Here is a 27881-nt window from a genome sequence, read left to right as displayed (position 1 = left end):
CTCCTATTGTTTTTTGGTGAAACCTTTTTTTTCTCAATCCTTAGATTCTTCGCTCTTGTCTTTCATCCACCCAAGAAACACAGGACATTGTCTAACTTTCCCCAGTTCTGTTATTGGTAGGCTTTATGCAGCAAACTCTGCTTCTGTTTTAGATACAACCGTGACTGGCGGTACCACAAGGAGGAGAGGGTGTGGATGACGCGGGCACCGGGCATGGAGCCAGTTCACAAGACCAACAACTCTGAGCGGGGCACCTACTACTTCTTCGACGCCAACAACTGGCGGAAAGTGGCCAAGGAGTTTCACCTGGAGTACGACAAGTTGGAAGACCGGCCGTCATTACCTCAGACGCTTCATCACAACCCCAACATGCCGGCAGCGCCCACCCACTAGCCACGTCTGTGCCCTACTTTCATCTCCCACATCTCTGCTTTCTCTTTTCTTCATCGACATCATAGGTTAACGCCATGCAGACAGAGGCGACACGTGTAGGCTTCTTATTAGAGGTGGCAAGAACTTGTTTTTCCCCTTCTTGATTAAGTTTTACATCCCTTGAAAGTAATGATTACTTCACGAAGGTTGAAAAAGGCTGCTGAACTTTATCGCAAGACACAGCACACAAGCAATTTATGTATTTTTATGTTATGTCTTTTAAGGTAAATGAGGGGGGAAATGATGCAAGGAAACAAAAGACATGTTTTTTGATTGGAAGCATTTCAGATAGACCCGTTGTCATTGACATTTTATTGTAAGATAGTAAGTTTGGTGCTGATACAAGACTCTTCAAACTGTTCAGGTATGTTTAAAATGTTCACTTTCGAAGAGCCAAATCCCTACTCAACATTGTAGAAAACAAGACAATGCCTGAAACTAGTTATAGGAGAACCTTGCATTTGCTGTCATGTCTGCTCAGTGATCAAACTTTGTTTTTCACCCTTATGTGTTAGGTGCGTTGTAGAGATTTTTATGGTGAGTCATCAGTTTCAACTGGTCTCAGCGAGAGTGTCAGAGATGTATGAGAGAAAGTCCAGTGAGTGTGCCGCTCATGCTGCCACCACTCGATGCATAGCTGTCCAGAAATCGGTCTCCTTGCGCGTGTGTGTGTGCGCGTGTGCATGTTGTTGTGGAGGGGTATGATTTGTTTCTCTGTGTATGTAGTATGACCGCTGTGTTTCAAGGGGGGGGGGGGGGGGGGGGGGGGAGGAGAGAGAGAAGATGTGTTTGTGTAACTGAGGTGAGTTTTAAGAGTGTTGAGTTGTGTCTGGCTGCTGTCAATGTTCAAACAGGCCTCGGTTGTGGGGAAAGAGTGAGAAATGCCACTGGGCCTGTGAGTAAACAAGTGAAAGTGTTGCTGCTATTTTTTTCCTTGGGTGTGATAAGGTGTGCTTCGCTGTTTTCCTCTCTGTTATTGTATAGGCTGTAGTCCGGTATGTGCAGATCTGTACATTGTTGTTATGATCGATCGGGAGTGTTACTTGCTTCACAGACGTGCAATGAAACAGAAGGTGATTGTAAGGGAAAACTGTGTGCAACACTGTGTTACAGTACACCAATCATACAATTATGTGGTCTAAACAATTTTTGTGTGTGTGTCACATTGTTCCCTGTAAGGAAGGCTGTGGGTGAGGGATGAAGTTATAGAGTAGAACCTGCGTCTGTCTAGTGCTTTACACAAAACACTTCTGTGTGTTTTTTTATGATGTCTTTTTATCAAAACTGAGGATGGTAAATAATCATTAGAAGAGGGAGACTGTGGTAAGCTTAGAGTGCTACCTGAATGGTCCAGACAAACAGTTACATTTGGCAAAATAAGGTCTTTGTAACATGGAATGCAATATTTGTTTTGCCATCTCTGAATGTTGGATGCATTGCTTTAACTGCAGATCAGCGCTAAAGCTAATCATTAACTGACATGTAATGAAAGTTGAAACAGTCCTGTGCTTAGTCAGTGCAATTTTCAAGTTATTGTTTTAGCCAAAAATGGATAAAAACGCAAAACTATGATTTTTAAAATTATTATTAGATCTCTTGATTGTAATCCTGGGTAACCAAGGTACATGGACACTCAGAACGTGACACACATGAAACCTGTGCTTTCTGTACACATTGTTGGTCATGTTCCTTGAAAATGGCGGAACTTTGAGTTGTTTCCCATGTTGCACACAGTTTCACCGCCATTCACTGTTCTGTAAGAGATGTTATGACAGGGTAAGCAAGCTGTGTGCGGGTGAGTGTTTGTGGACCTGTTTCTGGGCAAGTGTGCATTAGTTGTGTGTCAGTGTGTTGGGCTATGCAAACGGGACTGTGTGTGAGGATGTAAATGGTGAAACAATTAAAGAAAGAGCATATAATGAAAATATTAAGTAAAATTCAAATCATGACAACTTTTCGGTGTTGCCATTGTTGAGTTCATGTTGTGTGTGTTTGTATGAATCGACGTATCAGTGATCGACTGTTTGGGATGATCTAAGTTAGTATGCTGAGCTGGCCAGTTTGTCAGAAGGATCCAAAGGTAGAAACACTGACTAGTAGACACAGCGAAAGAAAAGGTAGAAGAAACACTGACTAGTAGACACAGCGAAAGAAAACGGAAAAAGGTAGAAGAAACACTGACTAGTAGACACAGCGAAAGAAAACGGAAAAAGTTACAAGAAACACTGACTAGTAGACACAGCGAAAGAAAAGGTAGAAGAAACACTGACTAGTAGACACAGCGAAAGAAAAGGTAGAAGAAACACTGACTAGTAGACACAGCGAAAGAAAGTAGAAAAGGTACACACAAAATCTTATTAGTCGACACAGCAAAAGACAGCAAATAATGTCACAGACTATATGCAACCACTCCAACTATTCACACCAATGAAGATGCAAACGTCACCAGCTGGTCCATGTCTTTCCAACCACAACTTTCTGCCTTGCAAGTTCTTGAACATCAAAACAGTAGCAGCGTTTCTTTCAGACAGTTGAATTTTATTGCAGTCTGGTCCATGTCTTTCCAACTACAACTTTCTGCCTTGCAATTTCTTGAACATCAAAACAGTAGCAGAGTTTCTTTCAGACAGTTGAATTTTATTGCAGTAACACTCATCTCACACCACAGGAAAGTTTAATTCTATTGCAGTACCATTCATCACATCCTTCCACAGCCTTTGTACAGCAACAGCTTTGAGAAAGCATGATTGAATATAAATACACAGTTTACAACCCTTCATTGAGTGGTACCATACCTGCCACGGAAAGCCCTTCCAATTGACACCCGTTGTCTATTTTCCCATAACATTTGCGTCACAAAAGGCCACCTGCGATGCAGGGACACTTTTTGTTGGTCCCAAGGGGAGGTAAACAATGTTCATCTTAGGTACCACCGTATATATTGACCAAATTTTGTTTTTCCCAAAAATCTTTCTTTCTTTCTTTATTTGGTGTTTAACGTTGTTTTCAACCACGAAGGTTATATCGCGACGGGGAAAGGGGGGGAGATGGGATAGAGCCACTTGTTAATTGTTTCTTGTTCACAAAAGCACTAATCAAAAAATTGCTCCAGGGGCTTGCAACGTAGTACAATATATTACCTTACTGGGAGAATGCAAGTTTCCAGTACAAAGGATTTAACATTTCTTACATACTGCTTGACTAAAATCTTTACAAACATTGACTATATTCTATACAAGAAACACTTCACAAGGGTAAAAGGAGAAACAGAATCCGTTAGTCGCCTCTTACGACATGCTGGGGAGCATCAGGTAAATTCTTCCCCCTAACCCGCGGGGGGTTCTCCCAAAAATGCCCTTTTGGCTTTACCCCAACAAATATATTTCAATGCAGCTGCAAACTAACTAATGCCCACTGCTTATTGAATATCAAGGCAAAAAAACCATCTGTGAAACAAGTCAAACAATAGTTAGCAACTAGTTGAAACCACATTTAGTGTGGATTTTTTTTTACCAGTAGTGTATTTTTGAACAGTGATGGAAAAAGATCATCATCCTGGATGTTCCCTTGGCTATGCCAGGGCCAAATATGTAAAGGAAACAAAAAAGTACAACAAAAAGCCTGATATATAGCCACAATTATACAGTAATCTTAAATAATACAATGAACAACAACAAAAGAATTAGCACAAACACTTTTTGTAATAAGACACACACAAAAAATATTTCAATACAAACTTACTAAAAAGAAAAACTGACAAATCACGCAAATACCTCAAATGCCAAGAACTGTTTTGATTTGGGGTCAGCACCCTGTATCTCATGTTGGTCGCCATCTACACTTGAAGAATATTGTTCTGTGCTGCAACTGCATACGCTGACTGACAGCAATCATTTGTGCAAATAACAAATCATGTATCCAAATTGGGTTTGCTATGTTCTTTTGGTGGTAGGAACTTCAGCATGAATCCACAAAGTGGCAAAATAAATTATAATGTCACACTACAATGGCCATAAAATAATGCCCCAAAGAAAAAAGTGTGCCGATGCTTTTGATGCCTACCATGAAAAATCATGGACCAAGACAGAAATAGAATAAAAATAAAGAAATCAATTTGGAAAAAATAAATAAAGACAACTACACAAATCTCTTGATCGTCTTATCTTCAATGTCTCTGTCATGCAGATGGTACGACAAAAAAAAATTCATCCATCAGTAGGCAATTTACCAAGACCAAAAATATTCATTTTCAAATGCACTCTTACAGACGCACACATCCCAAACAAACAACCACTTAAGTTTCACACATGACCGACCAAAGCAACACTTATTTCTTAACAAACACTCTGATAACATACATCTGGCACATTCCAATCAAAAATAGTTTAGTAAATGTACTATGCCATTCAGCAGTATCTCTCTCACCAGTCTGAAAATAAACACCTCCACCAAAGTACAGACAATAAAAAGTAAGCTGTGTTTCTCATGCAATGCACATCAAGAAGACCCTTGGCACGCCTTTTTATACAACAAAACTTTCATGCGCACATATTCTCAAGAGTAAATAAAAGACCTGTACGAGAGTGAATAAAAAAATATCCATATAAGTCTGAAGGTGAAAGACACACATGCACACACACAATCATTTCAAGCAGTTCCAGCCTTCAGGAACATTCATTCAATTAGCATTTTGTAGCACCTCCTCGCTCATCGCAGACTCTGGCATTCTCACTCAATAGTGACATTTCTCACAGCACACCTAGTCAGTCAGTCCCTCCCATCAATCAATCAATCAATCAAAATCAACACAATGGACACATCAAAAAGCTGAAGACATTTTGAAAGAAAATCTTTGCCTCATTTTTCCTCCTTCATCGTTATTTGTAAACCCAATCCCCCAGCTCACTGTGCCCCCCTCCCCCATTCATGCATAGGAGTGGAGGTTCATGGTGGTGCACACGCCAATTCACATCCGTGGGAGCCTGGGGCTACATTATGTACACCAGTGATCGCGCAAACCAATAACAAAACCGGTGTTTCTTCACAATCACATGACTTGGTTCTCACAGAAACACATCATTATAGTCAAACCAAACCTAAACCATGGTGATAACATTATAATTGTCCGGAATAATTTGTTGAAAATTATCAGACCAATTACAGATTTCATTTGCAGGTTTTATTTTCACCAATTATATATTTGTCAGCAACAATATGTTAAAAATTATTAAACCAAATGCAGATTTCATTTGCAGGTTTTATTTTCACCAATTATATATTTGTCAGCAACAATATGTTAAAAATTATTAAACCAAATGCAGATTTCATTTCCGGACATTTTTCTCAGTGTTTCCAGTAATACACTGCAAATTTCCAGCCAACGCAATCCCTGCCTACACCCTACAGTCAAGAGGCAGAGGAAATGTGTACAGTGGTTGTTGTAACATAAGGCTCCTCTGATAAGAGAACACCTCCCAATAAAGGACATTTTGCACTGACCCTTCCTCTACTACCCTAACCAAAGTCCCCCTCATGAAAGGCCACCTGCAGTGTCAGGACTCTTGGCTGTGCTAAGGGTGTCCTTTCATCACAGGCACCACTGTACCGTCATTTTGATGCTCATGGCAATTCATGATACAGAAGAACGGTACACTTCAGACCTCCTATAAATCAAACACAATCAACATACATTTTGGCCAAAATATCGTGTGCCCATCATTTTTTCACAACACAAAACAATGCGCTCTCACCAAATGAAAGATAACTTCATACACTGCTGAACAAACAATTCTTTTACTGTGCAACCGGATACGGTATATACAAGGCAATTACTGAATCAAACTGGGTTGACCAAAGACAATGCATATTCATAGAATCCGTGAGACAAATTTCTTCAGAAAATATGGCAGCAAAGATAAAAGTTTTGAAAGATCGAAATGCAATGTATTTATAAATATGTTTATGTTTTGTTTCTCTTATGCATTAAAAGATTTTGTTTGTTTTAAATGGTAAAAGGGAGGTTTCTCATTTCAAATCCCTTCTCAGGTGGAAAAAATCACCCCCAAAAATTTTTTCCATAGAGAGCAGCAGAGCTTAGCAAGTCAAGTGCATACACTTCAAATGATTAATTCTGGGGTATATTAACAGCTGTCATATTATCAGAAATCTTTCAGTATGTGTCTTTCTATGTACAAAGAAGAGCAATTATTGTTAAAAGATTTCGGCAGCTAATGGATGACTTCTCAAGCTTTCAAAATGCCCAGAATTAAATAACACAAAATAATAAGAAGAGATGCAGACTTGTCTAATGACTCATCTTGCTAATAGATAAATGAAGCACAGGATGAAGATGACAAACCTGACTTTTGATGTAGGAACTGTGCACAATACAGAATATGACAGTCTGAAGTATGAGGATCATCCTACAGGAACAATCTTGCACACAAGCTCTTTGACGTGTTTTTGCATGGCTTTCACAAAGAGTTGACGGAAAATTAAAAACAATAAGTTCATTCTGCAATTGTGTAGCAACGAATAGGTCTTTGCAGAACCTCTTTTAATCATCAACAATTTGAACCACAGTTTTGTCTGTTGTTGTTGTGTACAGTAGATTTCCATGACCACAATTGCATCCTTATTTAACGATCTTTATTGGGATAAAACACATCAGAGATCTAAGACATAAGTTATTTTCAGACGATTGACAAAATACGCTTCTCCCCCACCGATACATTACTTCAACGACAAGTTTCTGCAGCTGTGGTAAGCACCAACAAACTGTGAGTCTTCAAACGGAGAAGAAAAGGATTCTCACACACCTAAAATGATTGCACAAATGATCGTGACTAGTCGGATCCATCGTCCTCTGAGCTGTAGTCGGAGTCTTCTTCCTCCTCCGATTCGTCATCGTTGTTGGCTTTGTCCTCTTCATCATCGCTGATGTCCCACTGCGGGTGGTCCTTGACGATCTTGGCCTCTTTCACGTCAAGCTGCACACAGCAAGAAAGAAACTGTGGTTTTCTTATCAACATGAACATGCTTTTTTAAGTTCTTGGCAGCAACCTCTAGCAGATTGCATACAAATTATGCATTTGAAAGCTGTGTGGTCTTGAAAGGGGTAACAACCCCCCCCCCCCCCCCCCCTCCCAACTGCATGAAATCAAGAACAGACTCACAAATCAACCAACAAGACTCTTATACGCCCGACATAATACATCATAACTTTGACAAAACATGCAAAAGTATGTTCACCTGTTCAAATGTATAGCTACCTGCATAAATGCGAGCCACAGCCTGCGTTCATCCGACAGCCTTTCTCCTTCCTATCTTCACCTTCTTCCCCCTATCCCCCTCCCTTCTTTTCCCTCACTCACCCCTTCCCCCAGTCTTCTACAAACACTCAAGCATTACGTACCTTGATATTGTGTTGCTGGTCAAAGTCTGAGTAGTAAGAGTCGGATCTCATGACCACTGTGTAGTGGTAGACGCCAGGTTTGGATGGTGCTGAGAACTTCAGTTTCACCTGTGAGGACAAGGTAAACACCATGAAATAAACAACACACACTCACTTACATAGATACATACTTGCGCGCACAAAACACACACGCGAACACACACACAATCTTCTTTCGTCTCTGACACAGGCGCCACATGTCAACACACAATCTTCTTTCGTCTCTGACACAGGCGCCACATGTCAACACACAATCTTCTTTCGTCTCTGACACAGGAGCCACATGTCAACAGACACGACGCTATAACCTGTTCCTTCATACTCCATCTCACTACAACGTACCTTCTCCTAAAGATCATTACTTGTTCCACACCATTGCAAGTTACTCTCTGCACAGCTATGAAAACAAAAGTTTATAAAAATGGCTGTTGTACCATTTACTCAGTCAAACCAAACACACAACCACTCACTCACCTCTTCTTCCTCCTTGAGACTACAAACATGGACGGGAGCTGTGATGAGCAAATGTCGTTTCTTGTCCGCCACATACAGCCACCACGCTTCCTGCTTATCCTGTGAGGAAAAAAGTGAAGACAACATCAAACACAACTGTCCAGAAAGGCAAAGTTACAGGAAATATACAGACTATACTGCAATCCAGTTAGTAAACTTCAACCTTACAATTTTATATTGCAAACTTGCATACTTTGCACGTAGTATAAAATATCGCTGACAACCAATTCCTGCTGGAAAATGGAAGAATGCATTTCTCTTACTTAAAGTGATGTTTAGTTGAAGCAGGAAGCAGTGTCTTTGCTCAAACAGAGACAAGTATTCTTGGATAGTCATTCAAGTTCTGAAATGTGTGTGTGCGTTTAAGTGTGTGATTGTGTGTATACCTAATGAAATGTCAGTGTGCTTGTGGGGTGTACATGTGCTTAATATTGAAACTTCTTTCTGTTGGCCAGTTTCAGGCTCAATGTTGGCGTGTGCACATCTGTGTGCGCGCATATGCACCAGTGCATGCGTGTATGTGCCAAAAACTGCTATCTCTTTTCATTGGCCAGTTTTGGGTTCATAGTGTGTGTGTATGATGTGTGTGTGCTGGTATGCACAACTCTACACGTTTGAACACATATTCTGCAAAACTTACTGCAGGGAAGAAGGGGCAGTGAACTCTGTGGCTCTCTTTCTTCTTGGTGTCCAGCGAGTTCTCTTTCTTGGACTCCATTTTGAACGTGTCCCAGTCCTCGTCCTCATCCTCGTCCTCCCCCTTCTCCTTCGTCTTCTCTGCCGGCTCGTCCACAGTCTCCACAGCACCGGCACCAGCACCGGCGTCCCCTGCACCGCTGTTGCTCTCCCCCTCCTGCTCTTCGTCGGACACGTTGTTGTCTTCGCCAGACTCTGTGGCCGCTTCCTCTTCCTCATGGTCCTCGCTCTCAGCCGCCGACGCTGCAGCTGCTGAGGCACCTCCTGTTTTCCCTTTCCCTCCTTCTGTCGTCGTTTTCTGTGCATAAAAAATGAAATAAAATATAATTACTTTAAGTAAGGAAAAAACAAAACAAAAGGAGAGAAACCGTAACCTAAAACATAAAATTTAATAAAATTACTATCTATTTCACCGACTAAAGGAAGGAAAAAATCGAGAAAAAATATGAAAAAAACGTAATAGTTGTACCTTTTTCTGTTTAAGGGGGGACAGGGTAGGCAAGCACTTTTTTTTTTTATTTTGGAAACAGCTTGCTGCTTGTTTGATTTTTGCAAGCAGAATAACCTAATTAAGGGAAACCATTTTAAATTTTGAGTGAAAAGCAATTTTTGGGGGTTTTATTCACCAAAATGTGAGAAAAACGTTATAAAATGTGCTTATTTTAAAATGTTGCAGTTTGTGAACCAGTGCATGTTTTGATCCAATTTTTCTTCTTTGCAGCAATATGTGTGTGTTTAATAATTCTGTGTATCGAAAAGCATTTCTAAGCAATATATTATTTTAATTTAGCATTTTCAGTTACCGGTTCAGTTCTGATAAGAAAAATACATGAAATCCTAACTGTCAGACTCATAAAAACCCAACCAATGCACTGAACTCTTATTCCATACACAGAACTGATGCTGTACAACTCATAAACAACATATACAAAAACTGAACAAATCCATCAAGCCTTTCAAAAGTTGCAACATTTTAATTGTAGCGTTTTGTCTGAAAATTACATTCAGAGAAAACAGCATTTTAAAGATTTGAACCAGTACATAAAAAAACCAGTAGCACAGTGCACCCTGAATTCATATGTTTTTATCAGAATGACCACTTTACTATGTAGGGAAAAGGATTTGACAATCAAATTATCAGGATTTTTTTTATATACATCATATGAAAACAGCCATCTTTGTTTGTACCGATATGAAAACATGAATCAGAACCAAACTGTCAGACTCATAAAAACCCAACCAATGCACTTAACTCTTATTCCATACACAAAACTGACGCTTTACAAATCATAAACAACATACACAAAAATGAAACAAATCCATCAAGCCATTCAAAAGTTGCAACATTTTAATTACAGATGTTTGTCTGAAAATTACATTCAGAGAAAACAGCATTTGAAAGATTCCAACCAGTACCTCAAACTAGTAGCACAGTGCAGCCTGAATTGATATGTTTTTATAAGAATAACCACTTTACTATGATGGGGAAATGATTTGACGATCAAATTATCCAGACTTTTTAAAAAAAATCATTTGAAAACTCATCTATGTTAGTGCAGATATGAATCAAAACGAAACTGTCGGACTCATAAAAACACAAGGAATCCACTGTATTCTTATTCCATGCACAGAAATGGTGCTTCACAAATCATAAACAACATATACAAAATTGGAACAAATCCATCTTGCCATTCAAAAGTTACAACATTTTAATTACCACATTTTGTCTCAAATTACATGTAGAGAAAACAGCATGTAAAAGAGTCTCACTAGTACCCCGGTAAACTAGTTCCACAGTAGAGCTTGAATTAATGGGGTGTTTTTTTTTTAACCAGAATAACACTTTAACTATGAAGGGGAAATGATTTGATAATCAAATTATCAGATTTTTTTGATTTAAAAAAAAATCATATGAAAACATTAAAAAAGTCAATTATCTGTGTTTGTGCTGATATGAAAATATTGATCAGAACCAAACTGTCAGACTCATAAAAACCCAACGGATGCACTGATTTCTTATTCCATTGCATAGAAATGATGCTTCACAAATCATCAACAACATTACATAATTATATATACACAAATGGAACAAAGCTATCAAGCCATTCAAAAGTTGCAACATTTTAATTACAGTATTTCTGTGCTCAATCCTAACACTGCAGCAAATTTCTGTAAAGCTGAATGTCCCTTTCCATGTACCAACATGGTCATACGCGGATTATTTAAAATGCAACTTTACCACCCGAAGCGTTGCAAACACCGGGAGAAGAGTAAACAACTGCAGACTTGAATGGACACTCATATGCACTCCAGATGCAGGGCCTGTGCAAATCCTTGGGCTGATGCATCACCTTCTTTCATAATCAGACTGCTATCAGACAAGCATTCAGTACAGGATATAAACCTTTCAGCAATAGATTGAGCTGATCAATGTTGACAAAAGCCCAACACATGTCAGCGGAGTGACGTTGCACAGTACCAGTATCCATATCTGCTTGTGATGGGTCAGAAGATGGCAAAGTATCTGTATCTTCTTATGGTTGGTCAGAAGATGGCAAAGCTGATGTTTCTGCTGTGGAAGAGGGTAGTTCCGGTTTAGCAAACTTTTCCATCAGGTCAATCTTTCTTCTCACTGCCACCACAGGAGGACTGGCTCTCCCCTTGCTCCAACCTAATAAATACACAAACACTGATTTAATATTTGATACAACTGTCCATGGTTTTTGTTTGTAATAAGCTGCAAATTTTAAGACTCAATATAAACGTCAACAAGTGCTTGTACTTTATTTTGCAAATGACCATGTTACATGGGGTGTACCTCAACTTTTTGGCTAGGCTGGTAAATCAGAAATCCCCATCAGCCCCCAACCACTGAACCAGGCGGGTTTTCTTACAACCACCTCAGCGGCTCGTACCCACATATGTCGGTTGACGAACACACACACACACACACACACAAAAGACATTCATTAATTGGCCCCTATCACAAAATGTACATGTCAAGTTTACTATGGGATTTGAGTAACCACACAATCACATACACACAGGAACTAATACTGAAACTAGCTGAATTATTTTCTTTCTTTCTTTCTTTCTTTTCATATTTTTCTTTTAAAATTAATTTATTTCATTACACTTGCTATGTATTTGCTTGTTTCTTGTCTGTTGTCTGTTTTGTGTGTGTGTGTGTGTGTTCTGTGTGTGTGTATACATTTTCAGATTTCCTAAACCTAGCACTGTTTGCAGGTGATCTTTATGCTTTTGATTCATGAGTTGCATCCCCAGTCCTTTAGTTTAACTCTTTTTTTTTCTTTGGTGAAGTAAATTGGATCTATTTTTTTTATTCCTTAGTTAATGGAAAAGATTTGACAACAATATTGCTGTCAATGATAGGTTGGTCAGCCATGCTGGTGTAAACCAATCCTTTAGAATTAGAGAACGCTCTCTAGTAGGGTACTTATTTTCCTACGGTCAATGACCAGAAACAGAAACTGTGTCAGTCGTACATCGCTCAGATGCTGCTTCTCAGTTTGACCCCAGACAAAGAATACTGATGACATGTTACACCATAGTAAGCTCTCAAGGACTGGCCAGCGAAGAACAATAAAATAGGGGTTGTGAAGACGATATCACAGAGATGATCGAGGGAGGGAGGGGGGGGGGGGGGGGGGGGGGAGGGATGCGGCGGCGGCATGGTCAGTAAATTGGATCAAGAAACCCGCAAAATACTTCAGACACAAACTGTTTATCATTTACCTGCAAACCCTAACACATTCTTACAACAACAACAACATAACGATGTGCAATAAATCACGTTGTCAAACAAACAAGATCGAAAAGAGAAAGAAGCAAAACCCACCTCGTCGAGTCAAGAATCTGAGAATGTCGTCTGCTTAAATACGATCATGTTGGTTCATTTCGGAGTGTTGTTACTTCCTTCTACTGTTCGCTGCTGCTGGTTCATCTTTCTCTGATATTTCTTGCCACTATGCCGAACATTTCCAATGTTAGGGTTGTTCTCCGCAGCTCAAAACTTTGAAAAATGCTGCTGAATCGGTGAAAACGTCATGGATTTGTTGACACCGGGGGACTGATAAGTTGTCTACTGCGCTTGCGCCAAATGCCTTTGACCTACATATATTTGCATATATTAATTCCGGGGTTTCGGTTGGAACGGATTCTCTCTCTTTGTGCCTATGTCAACGGAAATTCCCCAACGGTGATGACGTCATCTTGAAGAACGGAAATTTCCACACAGTTTGAACAGCGAAGGGTCATGTCATGTGCGCACATTTACCAGCACGGAGTATCCAAAGTTGACCATTTTTTCGATTTTTTTGATAAAACACAGACAAAAACAACAAAACATCGGTTTGAAAATGGTTTTATTTACATGAATACATGTCTAAAATGACAAAAGCAGATTATTGAATGCATTCCAGGATGTTCAAAGGTGTGAAAAATGCAACAACCCCAAAAAGGTGTATGAGACCAAAAATAACTCATTTTGCCTACCCGGTCTGCCCTTAAAGAGACTGTGACAACACATAATTATACATGTGCTACCAAACACAGTTCTGAAGAGTACAAGGATCGTAGTTTGATGACTGGCTTCAAGAATGGCAGAGAAGCAATAGGATACTTTGGCATATCCATGAACAGTGTACACATGCAGAAGTGAGTTGGTGAATACTTGTGTATACATGTGCACATGCCATACATGTATAGATCTGCCAGCAACATTCATACATACACACACACGCCCATACACACACACATACCAGTTACTTCTTTTTGTAATGCCATCATGACAACATGGACTTAGACACTACAACGCAACAATGAACATTGTAATTTCCTGGAAACATTCCATCCTTTCTTCCACTTAGTGTTACTTACGGCAGCTGCTGCAGCATTCTCTTTGTCGATTTTGGCTTGTGCGACAGCTTTCCACTGGTAGGGCTGCTTGCCTTTTTTCTTGGCCTTTCCCGCTTTCTTCTTGCCTTTCTTCGGCTTGTCCCACGTCTTGGGTTTGGCCTCTCCGCCCGCCCCACCACCCTGCAAGTCAATGAAAACACAATGCTGTGAATACAGGAATGACTGCTGTCCCACGTCTTGGGTTTGGCCTCTCCGCCCGCCCCACCACCCTGCAAGTCAATGAAAACACAATGCTGTGAATACAGGAATGACTGTTGGACCACGGTTGGCTCAATTGAGAGTTGGAAGACAGCTGCTTGGGTAAATATTGGAAGTGGAAATTCCCTGGTTCAAATCTTCACCATCTGTCCACAATTTGTATGTGACGTAACATTTCACAAACCACCCTCTCTTTATGTTAACATGTGTACATACTTCCAAACAAACTGAGAAAAGTCATGTAAACCCATGTAAACCCATTACAGTGTTGTTCCCAGACTCAGAGCGCAACTGGCCACTTGGACCTGGATTGAAATTATGTACATGTCTAAATGGCTTTATCTGCTTGGTAGGAAAATTGATGGCCAGAAAACCTACACGTCCAAACTCTCAGACGGTCGATCAGCACTGTCAGATCATTAAAGTATGCGTCAGTGACCGAAGACCAAGGCCTGTGAACAACACTCCCATGACAATCTTAAAAAACTCAAAGGTTCTACAGCTAAGTTAAACCATGAGTATCATTCACAGCACCTGTCTCTCATCGTTCTCTTCATCTTCATCGGCATCTTCATCGCCATTTCCATGGAGAATGTTATCGTCCTCGTCAATCTGCTCCATGGCTGGGATCTCGTTGTTGAACAGCTCGGACATCTCTTTGCGAATCAAGTTGATAGTTACCGTGACAATGGAGCCCACAGTGATTGTTGAGTCTTCTTCGTCCAGCACTGCAAAATGACATCAACACAGCAGACCATGAAACAACAACACACTGAAAGGCATCATACTATGTTCAAGCTGATACACCCACAGTTTAAAATTCTTCTTTCGCAGAATTCAGCATTTGTGTGTCCATAAGTTCAGAGCAGGTCATCTACAGTTCCCCACAGATTCCTCTGCAGAGTGGGGCTCATTGACAAAAATCTGAACTGTTTTCTGTCATTTTAGTAGTCATTAAGATTGGGTTGAAACCACTGTGCTGTAATTAAGATTCACTGAGCCACAGTTCATTTTAATACGGTGTTGTACCTTCGGAGCGGATGTCCATGTGGACGTTGGGCATGGTGCCGCAGACCTGCATGATGTCTTGGTACTCCCCGTCTCCCAGACTGCGCAGCATCTGGCGCCGGTCCTCATCCTTCATCTCCGCAAATTCACGCAGGTGACGAATGTTACGCTGTGGGAAAATCAAACACATAAACAGGAACTTTGAATGCCTTTTCTTTTGGTTGTCCAGTTTGCTTTCCATTTGTTTTCATGCATAGGCACCTTCCTTTGTTCGTTCGTGGGCTGAAACTCCCACGTACACTCGTGTTTTTTTTTGCACGAGTGGAATTTTACGTGTCTGACCGTTTTTTACCCCGCCATTTAGGCAGCCATACGCCGTTTACGGAGGAAGCATGCTGGGTATTTTCGTGTTTCTATAACCCACCGAACTCTGACATGGATTACAGGATCTTTTTCGTGCGCACTTGGTCTTGTGCTTGCGTGTACACACGGGGGTGTTCGGACACCGAGGAGAGTCTGCACACAAAGTTAACTCTGAGAAATAAATCTCTCGCCGAATGTGGGGACGAACTCACGCTGACAGCGGCCAACTGGATACAAATCCAGCGCGCTACCGACTGAGCTACATCCCCGCCCCCCCTTCCTTTGTTTAATTCCGACTCTCTCATATTAGAAGGTATCTGAGGTATGTCAGAAGCGGGCAAGATCAATTCAAAGGCGACCAAAATGTACACTTGTCCAGCTGTACTTCCGTCATGGCCAGGCAAAGCACAGAAAATTACATGACTGGCTGTCCATCCGCCTTTCACTAAACCATCCCTCTATCCATCAAAAGCAAACACTGTTAAGGGCAGGCCTCACCACGCGAACGGCGAAGTATCGCAGCATACCAAAGCCACGCAGAAAGGCTTTATTTCAAAACACTACGAAGCACAATAAATGACATGCGTGTCCAATCCTCTGTTCGACGACCCACCAGTCACTCTATCCATCAAGAGCAATCACTGGGAAAAGCAGCCCTACCTTGCGTGTGCAGAAGTATCGCAGCATCTCTGGATTGATGTGGGGCAGCTGCTGCAAGGGACTGCCTCTCTCGTCCAGCGCCTGTACCATCATCTGGCTCAGCTTCATCAGGTTCTCAATCGTCTCTAGACGGGGTGGCTGGTGAACTGAAACACATACATACTTACAATCTTCACGCAAGCCCTTCAACAGGATTGGAAATTCAAAAACATGAGTGAGTACATCAACAAGTTACCACTGATGCAATTTCTATATTTTACAGCAATGTCTCTAACTTTCAGAGCCTTCAGAAGCACACATTATTCAGCTCCTGCTGCTAATTCCAAGCCTACAATATCCTTCAATGACATCTTTTTCAGCACAAACATTTCAGCATCAACATTTCAGTATAAATCATGACTAGACAGTGGTCCTGGAAACAGAGATAATTGACAATGTTGGGGTATTCATAGGGTGAGGAAGAGTTGCACCCCTTTAAAACAATGAGGCAAACACATGCCGCGAGGACGGGCGCTGTGGCGGGGTGGTAAGACATCGGCCTCTTAATCGGAAGGTCGAGGGCTCGAATCCCGGTCGCGGTCGCCTGGTGGGTTAAGTGTGGAGATTTTTCCGATCTCCCAGGTCAACTTATGTGCAGACCTGCTAGTGGCTTATCCCTCTTCGTGTGTACACGCAAGCACAAGACCAAGTGCGCACGGAAAACATCCTGTAATCCATGTCAGAGTTCGGTGGGTTATAGAAACACGAAAATATCCAGCATGCTTCCTCCGAAAGCGGCGTATGGCTGCCTTAACACTATTGTGACTAGCACTGCCACGGCGTTAACGTCCTGCCTGCCCAAGCTTGCCACCAAGAAACTTCCCAAAAATCAGTAACTGTAAAGAAATCTGTCTAGCAAGCTTGAATTAAGTCCAATCACCACCAAATTTTGTGTACTAATTCAAAAATGGATGCCCAGTTCAGTCGTGCTATTTATAAGTTTGTCACGCGATTTGTTTTAGCAAAGGGGGGTGAAAGGGGGGTGAAAGGGGGATAATTTGTGTTTTTTAACGTTTTTTTGTGTGTGTTTTATTTTCCACTGCTTTTTTTAAAAGTTATTTTTTAACAGAAAGTATTATAAATAATGTTATAACCAAACAAGGTGTAAAACCTATGAATTAGCTGAAATATTGTTAACATTGTACACAGAAATAAGGAGACAGTACAAAGAAAAAAACAAGCAAATCACGCATTCACTCACAGCATCCCGACTCAAATGAAACAAAACTGTAACACTCACCAAATGATGTCTAGGTAATCCATATTGAATATAAGTCACATTTTCACAACAAAGTACCAACTGTACACCTATGAACAATTCCAAAAGGATTTGAAGGCTCCAGCCATCCATTGTTATCAGTGCTGCCACGCCCCCATAGCTCCTGCACGATTCCGAGATACATGTTCGTCTAGCAGTATCACCCCCTACCACGTGTAGTTGCCGACTCGTACTAGCAACAACGGGACTGTTTCTTCCTCAATATCACTGCTATTATCGCTTTCTTGAGGCTAAAACGACACGATGTATCATGATCTACAGGATCCTCAAGATCCAATATCCGGAGAACCTCCTCCCGTGACAAGGCTCGCCTTCGATTCATTTTTTTTGTTCGAAAACACCACGCAAATCTGCACTAATTTGATCAAGCCGGAAGAGAAAACCACGTGTATCAAGGGAAACAACTCAATTTATTGCAATCTTCAAAAACCGGGAAGCAATCACGAGTCTTGTACCTTGTATGACTGGTACTGAAAAATGCGCGTCCCGTCCATGGGCGTGTCAGCGCGGTTACTGATTTATCAGTGTCCCGTCACGAAAGTGTTAATGGCGGGGTAAAAACGGTCATACACGTAAAATTCCACTCGTGCAAAAAACACGAGTGTACGTGGGAGTTTCAGCCCACGAACGCAGAAGAAGACACATGCCGCTGATCAGTTAGCATCACAGAGAATAATGAGCTCCAATGCATATGTTATGCAAGGTCAGCTTGTCATGTCTTTTCTTTCAAAAATAAGCACATCAGAACTCACTATTCACTAGTGCTAAAATCACTTCCCTCTACTTCCCTCCAGCAGCCAGGTATGTTTGCCTCACAGTTTCAAGGGGAAAAAACTTGTTCACAGCCAATGCAAACTCTGACAGAACTATTTCTGCCATTCATTGATTAGCAGACGAGATCACCATCCAGTAGTCCAAACAAAAAGCAACTGCTCAAGAAAGTTCCCATGACCTATTTATCGCACAAAGACAAGAAACAAAGTGTAAGAGCCTCACCTCTTCCAGACATGGCCATGGCCACAAGACTAGCGCAGATGTTGATCATTTCGTTGACCAGGTAAGGACACTTCTTCAGAATGTACGTCTGATCTGTAAAAAAACAAAAAACAAACACAAATTGTCAAAATTGCCATGTGAGAACAAGATGGGAAAATTGTTCTACTGTTGATTTTTAATGCCAATTGTCTGTCATTCACTGTGATGTATAGAAGTCTATGTTGTAAATCTGACTCTTTCACATCTTCAGTAAAAAATAATAAAATCTTTGAGACTAACCTGCTCCCAGCGTGGCTTCGTTGAGCTTCAGTCGCTGGAAGTGGGAATGAAGCAGGACGCGAGTCTTGACGCTGTAGGGAAAACAGAGAGGCCGCTCACGGTTCTTCTCCTGCACGTTGCCCAGGATCTTGATCAACTGCACAAAGCAAAAATGTACACCTTGCATCTCAAGTCATATACATGTATATATACAAAAAGCGCACAATGCATTTTAATTTTTCATAACTTGATTGTCCCATCACTGGAAAATTCAGGCTGCTTTCTCCAGTAGAAAGCTTGCAGCAACAGAGTTGCGCCGTCCAGGTGTGTGCATGTTAAGGTGTAATCAGCCACCTGCACTTCTAGCAGAATGACCCGAGATCTTTTACGCGCCACAGGGGTAATACGTGGTGGGACATGGATACCGTCGCCGAGTCTGCACATAAAATTGACTTGTGTCCATCCCGGCCCAGATTTGGTGTGTTGTATTTATAACACAAAAACAGAAACATAACCAACCTGTGGTAGTTCTTCATTGTCACTTGGCCTGTCCTGCACCTCAGCATTGTGCATGCGATCAAACTCACACGATGCGGCCAGGATCATCACCGCACCTGGACAACACACAAAACCAATATAACAATAAACCACTTAGTGACTTACATTCGTGCACATTCCCAACAGATTTATCGATCTGTAGAACAGTAACACTACATTTATATGACCTTGTTTGACATCATACCTTCCCTCAAACAAAGTTCTCCCCAGTAACAACTTCCAATATAAAACAAATATATTGAAAAGGCATGCTGTATGGTAAAAATAACGAGGGAAAAGAATCTGTGTATGGATATTGGTTGGCGTTGCAGAAACAACAAAACAAATGAGGAAAGATATCACTAAAGTCTGCTTAAACCTTCTGAAAATTGTCAAACCTTTGATTACTACATCAGCAAATTTGCCAAAAAAAGTAAACCCTTGCAACTTTGCTGCTGTGTGAATCAATCCTAGCAACACCCTTGCTCTATTTGCAAGGCAACCCACAATTATGACAAGACAAGAATAGAAAGATAACAAAGTCAAGCAAGAAGAGTGTTGGTGCACTGACGTTTGAGGATCATGTTGGGCGTCTTGTTGATGAAGTAGTAGTAGAGACGTGTGGTGTCCAACAACACCTGGTCACTGCTGAACTTGATGGAACGGTACCACCACACACCCTGTCGACACCAAGCAAAGCCAAGCATGACCGTATTGTCTATTTGTGCTGGTCAAACTCAGCCACAGCATTTTTTTTCAATCACATTCACACATCAGTGCATCTGACTGAAGAGTGAAAAGTCACTGCCACAAGATCGGCATGCAGTCAATAAAGCCAGACAAGAAGAAAATAAATTACATGATTATGACATGCAGCTCTATCTGCTGCTTTTTATTCAAACTGGTTTTAAAGCTTATTTTCGCAAAGCATCTGCACAGGTGCCTCTGTGCTGTGTTTGTGTGGCTGCTTTCGTATGTCAGTACATGGTGAGTGCGTTCACTGCCTTGAGGATTTATTTTATCTCTTCTTTTCAACACCATTCATACAAATCATTTTTTACAGAACGTTTAAAGAAAAATTAGGAGTTTGTTGTTATTATCTAGTAGCCACAAGAAGTGGTTAGCATAGACTCAATCCTGTTGTTTGTGTGTCTCTGTGTGAGTGTACTGCAATGTACGGACAGTTTTGCTATGGCCCAAGGGTGTCCGTTCATGAGAGGGACTGCTGTAGTTCACTTACAACAACGACCGGAAGAATGATCATGAAGACCAGCCCATACACTGCAAGCACCTGAAAAAGATGATAAAACTAAATCACCAATCTTTTTCTTCTAACAACAAACTATACAACACAAATTTATTCACAGCTTAACTCTGCACACTTACATCTGAGAATTACCTATCCATAATCACATAGAAAAAAACTGAAGTTGTTATCTATTAATCCAGGGTGCATTTCAGTCATTATGAATTAAAACCTTATTCACTGGTATCTTTCTGAATGTTAATAAAATCAGCATCAACAGATACGATAACTTTAGTATCTATCTGTAAAATTATGTAGCAATCAACATTAAAGGTCCTTGTCTACATTTTTATACCGAAATCGCCATTTGACCATTAAAATGCAGAGTCTATTATCTACAAATATCAACAATACACCCCCTTTCGATCAGGAAAGACGAAGCCAGTGTAGCCGTTTGAAAATTCATTGTAGTATTCCAGCGTAGTACTCATAGTAGGATATCCTTATTTGGAAAATGCCAAGCGCAAAACTCCTCTCAAATCCCGTGCATTTCGTGCGTTTAAAAAAAAGCGTGGACAGCGCTCCAGTGTCAAACTGTTGCTGCACTTGTTTGGGCGTGGCTATAAGCATAGTGACATGAATTTGATTGGTCAGTATTTTTAGGCAAAGCACGTGTTCTCAGCAAACAGAAAACAAAATATTGGAAGCGTGAGTCACGCTACCCAAAAATAAAATCTTTTTTTACATATTTTTTTTCTATAACTTTTTTCCCCATTGTTCATTCATCATCTGACATAACTTTTTAGCGAAATCTAACCATAAGATTATTTTTAAAAAAGCAAAAATGTACACGACCACCTTTAATGTGAAGGGGTTGTGCTTCTTGGAGAAGAAAAAAATCCCAAGAAACACAGCATAAAATATTAGACAGATGACCACTTACCCACATGGAGTTTTCCCTTTCCACGATCCATTTAGGCAGAGCTATTCCAAATCTGGTGGCTGGAAAAAAATTCAAAATGTTGTCTTTTTAAAGTGAACATTATTTTCTTCTTTACTCAAACATTAGCAACAGTTACTTACCTATAATATAAAAAACATGTGAATTGTCATCCAGATTTATTTTATCAGTGTGGCTTTTCTAAAAATACCAGACAGTGGTTGAAATTTAGCTAGGCATAGATTGTTTCTTTTTTATTTGCACAAGCTTATGCAATTTTAAAATCACTGTGGTTTCTCAGACTGTAAGTGTAACATTGCAGGCCAAAGACTAAATAAGAAAAGAACGGGTAATTGTTTGACCAAATTATGATCTGGTTTCTAGTACTTGAAGATGACATTTGCTATCAAACGTGCCTCCCCCAACCACCTTCACATACAAAAATAAAATAAATAAAACAACAGTCAACAACTGAGCATTCAAACAGACAAAGAATAGGAAAATAAAAAGTACCTTCAGGGCCATCAGGGTTTCCAAACTCTTCCCAGTTTTTCCGTGACTCCTCATCTGTCAGCCTGCAAGCAAGAAAACAAACAAACATTATAAACCTGTTACAATGCTACATTTAGTCTAATTACAATCATTGAAAAGTTTCACTGAGTCTACAAATAAAGTGTATCTATGCTTGGGCAATCAGAAAGCCCTTTACAAAATGAACCAGGAGGTTGCTAAGGTTTGTACACAGAAACTGCAGCTTAAAGGCCAGTTCCAATCTTCACTCAGGTCGTATTACTATCAAAGATCACATAATACAGACAAAAAAGTCCACAGAACACAAGAAATCAGCCAGGAAAAAGTTTGATTTAAATGTAAGACTAAGAGCATCTCAAACCAAAAGATATATATTAAACAGAAGAACAGACCTGTTTACCCCCAAAACTTGACAAGTGTAATGGTCAAGTCAAAAAATAGGAATCTGATGACCAAAATAGTAACCCAGTGGTTACAAACAACAACATTAGTAGCAAAAATTTTAGTTGAAGCACATTTGAAAATCGTAGTCTGAACTGAAATGGAGTATTTTCCCCCCAAAATAAAACAAGAAGAGCAAACGCTCGATCGAGTCACTTTCGCAGTTCTGAATATTATATGACTCTGAGGCATCAGATGGACAGGAAGAAATTGCTATTCACAACACAATGAGTCACGTTCACATAAAATTTGAGCCCGGTCACTTTTATAGTTTCCGAGAAAAGCCCAACGTTAAGTTGTGTGTTGCCGAACAGAAAAGGCTAGTTATCTCCCTTGTTTTTCTGATAACGTTCGTAAAAGGCTACAGATGTAAATACTTTGATGTAAAGAATAATCCTACAAAGTTTCAATCACATCCGATGAACTTTGTCAAAGATATAAAATGTCTAATTTTTCCTTTGACGCTGACCTGTGACCTTGAAAAAGGTCAAAGGTCAACGAAACCATCGTTAAAGTGTAGAGGTCATTGGAGGTCACGACTAAACAAAATATGAGCCCGATCGCTTTGATAGTTTCCGAGAAAAGTCCAACGTTAAGGTGGTGTCTACGGACGGCCGGCCGGCCGGACAGACTAACACTGACCGATTACATAGAGTCACTTTTTCTCAAGTGACTCAAAAAATAGTAATAAATTACTCCAAAATAGTGAGTGTAAACAGGTCTGCAAGAAGCTCATTTACAAAATGTCAGCTACTGGCACCTCTAAAGTAGCTCCATCTCCGTCTCACAAATCAAAGCCTTCTGCCACAATGAATTAACCGAATGCCTGACTTAGTCACTCACGCGGCATAGGCTTTGGCAATCCTCATGAAACGTTTTTCATCTCCTGTTTCCTTGTCAGGGTGATAGATCAAGCTGAGTTTTTTGTAGGCCCGACGAATCTCTCTAGTACTGGCTCCCTGCAAATCAACAACACACAGGTATCAAGCATGTTTAGCATTTACTAGAAAGTCTCATCGCGGCCCTATGCTCCACAGGGAGTCTACAGGAATAAGTCAAGAAAGTCTCATCAGTCTATTAAGAACTTTCAGTTCACGGAAAGCAAGATAGGGATGACACAAAATGACTTATTTTGCATGGCAACACAACTATTCTTTGTGCAATCAGTGCGGCACGTGAGCATAATTCAGTGAATATCACCATGAGAAATGCGGACTGAACCAACAACCATGGATTTATGCTGGCAAATAATAGTTGCATATTATGACTTAAGATCTGTCCATCTTGATTTGAAGTACACGTATCTCAGTGACAGTCTGTGCATGCATGTAATAATAATACTACTGTTTTACTGCACAATTTCAGATTTAAATAAATCGACATTAAAATGAGAAGCAAATTGAGGAAAGCAGTCGACTTACCCTGTCAATTTCCAGCTCACCAAAAGGATCATACTCCACATAATCAAGCTGAATCATGGACACCTTGTATGCCAGCAGGAAAAAGATCACCCAGCCAATCACCAATATGAGTTTTCTGCAAGAATAAAAATAAATATCTAAGCAAAAATATGAACAACAAAACTTTAAAAAGTTCACAGATATGAGCAATTATTCTTTTACAACAGATCAACATCTTGTATGAGAACTGCTACTGATCAAACCAAGCAAACAATCGCCTCTTCCATGTCCTTTGAATTTCACCTGAAATGGATGACTTCTCACAATATTTTGTCCTCATGCTAAACTTAGCCCAAATGAGTATAATTATACAGGTAGCAGGTGTGCTAGCAGTCCCTCATCCCGATTCCTTCAGGTTAAAGCTTGAACTGGAAGTAAGACACTCAACATCAAAATACAGACAGAAGCAGGCTTAAAGTTAAAACAAATGTTGAAAATATTGAGTCCTTCACTTTTGACAGTTTTGTGTTCCCAAGAAAGTGCTATAAAGTATAAATTGTCATGCAAGAAAAGTAAAGTACCCTAGAGCATTAGTTAACACTGCAAATCAATACAACATGAATTTTTTTTTTATACTTACATGACTGCTGGTTTGACAGATGTTTCCTGTTTTTCGCGGATAAGATTTTTCTTGAGACATGGCTCACAGTTACACTCGCCCTTCTTTTTGGAGCTATCATCTGCAAAATACAAAGAATAGGGTCTGCAGATATGTTCCAGAACTGAAAAAGTTTTTGAACTACCTTCAAATTAAATTCAAGAAAGTATAACTTCCAGTTCCAGGTTCAATACATCAATAAATGTAATTCTTTTGCCAAACCAAAAAGGAACAGAAACATTCCCACTCTCCCCAACTCCCACCCCATCACACACAATATGTTCATACATGCACATAGCTGGCACTCACTTGTTAACTATATATATCTATATATATATATACGACTAGTGTCTGTCTGTCTGTGTGTGTGTGTGTGTGTGTGGTTGTGCGCGATGCACGGCCAAAGTTCTCGATGGATCTGCTTCAAATTTGGTGGGCATATTCAGGTACACCCGGGACAGGACACAACCTGGTCGATATTTCAACACGTGCTCTCAGCGCGCAGCGCTGAACCGATTTTGGTTCCACCTCACCTACCCGGGCCCCCATACCGACACACCAAAGCCCAAGTTCTCGGTGGATCTTTTTCAAATTTGGACACCGTATTCAGCTACACCCCGGACACAATATCATCGATGAGATATTTCAACACGTGCTCTCAGCGCGCAGCGCTGAACCGATTTTGGTTTTTCTGTTCATTTCACCATTCCCAGTAACTCTTCCTTATCTTCTCCATGTTTTCAGCGTTTACCTCCCTTCCTTCGTATGGTGCACTATAGTATGAGGGGGCATCTTCAGATATTCCCGGCGTTCTGTTACTATTTTTAGAAGGTCACCGCAGTGTCCAGAACGTAAATTGGACCCGTAAATTATCCTCACTGTAAAAGTGCAAAGGTCGAATCAATTTATAGTCACGCGAAAAATACACTGTCATCTATCTCTCTATATATACGGCTTCTCTGTGTTTGTGTGTGTGTGTGTGTGTGTCTCTCTCTATGTGGGCAACACCTGTGGATTGTTCAGTTCTGTTTGTGATGTGGTCTGGCGACTTTTGTGTATTTGTATGTACTGGCCTTCCTTTGAGAAGCCATAACAGTTCAAAAGGGCTTGGAGATAAGCTCTAAATTGCTCAATCCTGTTTGAGTGGAGTTCGCCTCCAAAGGTGATTAACACGGTTACATTCGTCGACAAGGATGGGACTCGATATGGTCAGGAATGGCATTATGGCCACTGAATCATTTTCGTACTGTTCCCATTCCACGAATCTGGGAGGGACCTAAGCTTGGCGGGTCCATTGTTCGGACCCGGCGAAGCCGGCGTTCGGCTCTAAGTACTTCTTCCCGGCGAAGCCGGCTACCCGGCGAAGCGGGTATTCATCTAGTATATATATATATCTATATGATATATTCAAAATTAAAATGTTTATCAATATCAATAATATTATCATTATGATATGATGTACACATGATATTTTCAACATGTGTACATTTTCTTCCACATTATTTTTGCAGTGACAAACTTGCATCCTGTGCCTCAAAAGACCACAATAATATCTCTTCATTGTGTGATTTGGGAATAGTATTAGTACATTTAGTAACATTACTAACAGTAACAATGAAATTCCAGTGTTTCCTCAAGGCTAGATCTTCGGTTCGAAGAGTCAGGTCAACTAAGACAACAAAGAACACAAACTATCTAAAAGATATTAAAAATTAGGTTGAATCTGTGTCAAATCTACATCTAATTTAGTGACTATCTAAAGTAAAATCATAAGGGTTTTGGGTCGTTCTCCAGCTAGCAGTAAGACAAAAAAAAAAAATAGGTGTGGTTACGGTAACATAGCACAAAAAAAAGGGTAGGAATCACTTTTTTTTCTAATGTGTACAAATTAAACCTACTTGACAGGGAAATAAGTGTGCGACTGGGGCACTTTCGCTTTCATTGCGTTTTCTGCACTCGTTTTCTTGGTTTTTGTGGGGTTTTTTGGACACTACATTGGGGTGTGCACGTTAAAGATCCCACGATGGACAAAAGGGTCTTTCCTGGCAAAATTGTATAGGCATAGATAAAAATGTCCACCACAATACCCGTGTGACTTGGAATAATAGGCCGTGAAAAGTAGGATATGCGTCGAAATGGCTGCGATCTGCTGGCCGATGTGAATGCGCGATGTATTGTGTAAAAAAAAAAATTCCATCTCACACGGCATAAATAAATCCCTGCGCCTTGAATATGTGCGCGATATAAATTGCATAAAATACAAAAATAAAATTTTTTAAAAAATCCCTGCGCTTAGAACTGTACCCACGGAATACGCACGATATAAGCCTCATATTGATTGATTGATTGAAATGTAATAAAAAGTTATAGGGTCGGCCCCTAAAAATAGGGTAGGTCGGGTTACCGTAACCACACCTATTTTTTTTTAGGCCTAAGCAGACACTAGTTATGTTTTCAAGACACTGACTTGATGTTTAATTGTTAGCATTTGATCAGAAATTCTTGGAAGGTCGATATTTCTTGGAGTTAAGCATGAAGAAAAAACACAAATGGGACTATGCGATAGGGTAACATGTTTGGTCTTCATTCCATGTATCATTCAGCTGGAAGTGGAACTAAGACCTGACTAAGAACATGTTTATCATTATGCCAAATACTACAAGGTCTGTCCTCTTGATGAGACTATCAGTTGTCTGCCTATAGCTTGTGTGGGTATTGCTCTGTGTGTGTGTGTGTATATATATACATGTCTGTGTGTGTGTGTGACAGCTACGTAGACTTTACATAGTCATGACGTGACAACTGCGATTCAGTGCCTGTGACTGTGAGTGGAAGTCTACAAATGTTTACTCGACTTGTGACCGTCACTCCCATAGGGGAATGCCAGACGACCGTCCTTACAGCCAGATCATGTCAAAGAGTTCAATATTGCTGGCAGTGTTTCTGAGTATAAACTATAGTAATAATGACATCTACCAGTACCAGTGCCACATCAAAACCAAACGCGAGAGACGCCCAACCTCCATCTGCCTCAATCAACATAACTTGAAATCAAATGTTCCAAGTGATAGTGTCTTGTACCTGATTCTTTAGCTCTCGGCCAGCAGAAGTATGTTGCAGGAAATAACACCAGGGCCCAAAAGGAAAGGAGGAAATAGAAGAACGTCCCTCCTTCCTCATCGTACTCAAACTGCATGCCAGCCATGCTGGAACGATTGCTACGTCTACTTCTCGGTTTTTCTCGCGCACGGCGAGAGAACACGGGCGCAAAATCCGAAGGGGGCAGATAATAGAT

The 27881-nt window shown here is 40.5% G+C and overlaps 2 protein-coding genes across 11 annotated transcripts in view; one reads left to right on the top strand and one right to left on the bottom strand.

Annotated features, from left to right (window-relative positions):
• LOC138962456 (CCR4-NOT transcription complex subunit 2-like) overlaps positions 1-3364 on the top strand; it is a 39082-nt gene extending 35718 nt beyond the window's left edge. For all 10 annotated transcript variants that reach the window (XM_070334278.1, XM_070334282.1, XM_070334284.1 and 7 more), the window contains one exon: positions 153-3364. In XM_070334278.1, coding sequence (XP_070190379.1) covers positions 153-393 — 241 coding nt within the window. In that variant the 3' untranslated portion in view covers positions 394-3364. The remainder of the gene's footprint in view (positions 1-152) is intronic.
• LOC138962455 (translocation protein SEC63 homolog) lies at positions 3049-27824 on the bottom strand. Its single transcript, XM_070334274.1, has 19 exons — positions 27668-27824; positions 24569-24668; positions 23950-24064; positions 23372-23487; positions 22070-22131; positions 21560-21618; positions 20611-20661; positions 19942-20050; positions 19353-19447; positions 18855-18990; positions 18576-18668; positions 16262-16407; positions 15260-15407; positions 14765-14958; positions 13994-14152; positions 9039-9392; positions 8360-8458; positions 7847-7954; positions 3049-7421 (listed from the first exon to the last, which is right to left on the bottom strand). Exons 1-19 carry the CDS (start codon positions 27789-27791, stop codon positions 7278-7280), a joined length of 2412 nt encoding a protein of 803 aa, XP_070190375.1. The 5' UTR covers positions 27792-27824; the 3' UTR covers positions 3049-7277.
• Between the last annotated feature and the right edge of the window lie 57 nt (positions 27825-27881).

The sequence above is a fragment of the Littorina saxatilis genome, linkage group LG3, assembly GCF_037325665.1.
Source record: "Littorina saxatilis isolate snail1 linkage group LG3, US_GU_Lsax_2.0, whole genome shotgun sequence".
In the NCBI taxonomy this organism is placed as follows: Eukaryota; Metazoa; Mollusca; class Gastropoda; order Littorinimorpha; family Littorinidae; genus Littorina; species Littorina saxatilis.
The sequence above is the reverse complement of the archived record's forward strand: the minus strand, read 5'-3'. Positions and strand labels throughout refer to the sequence as shown.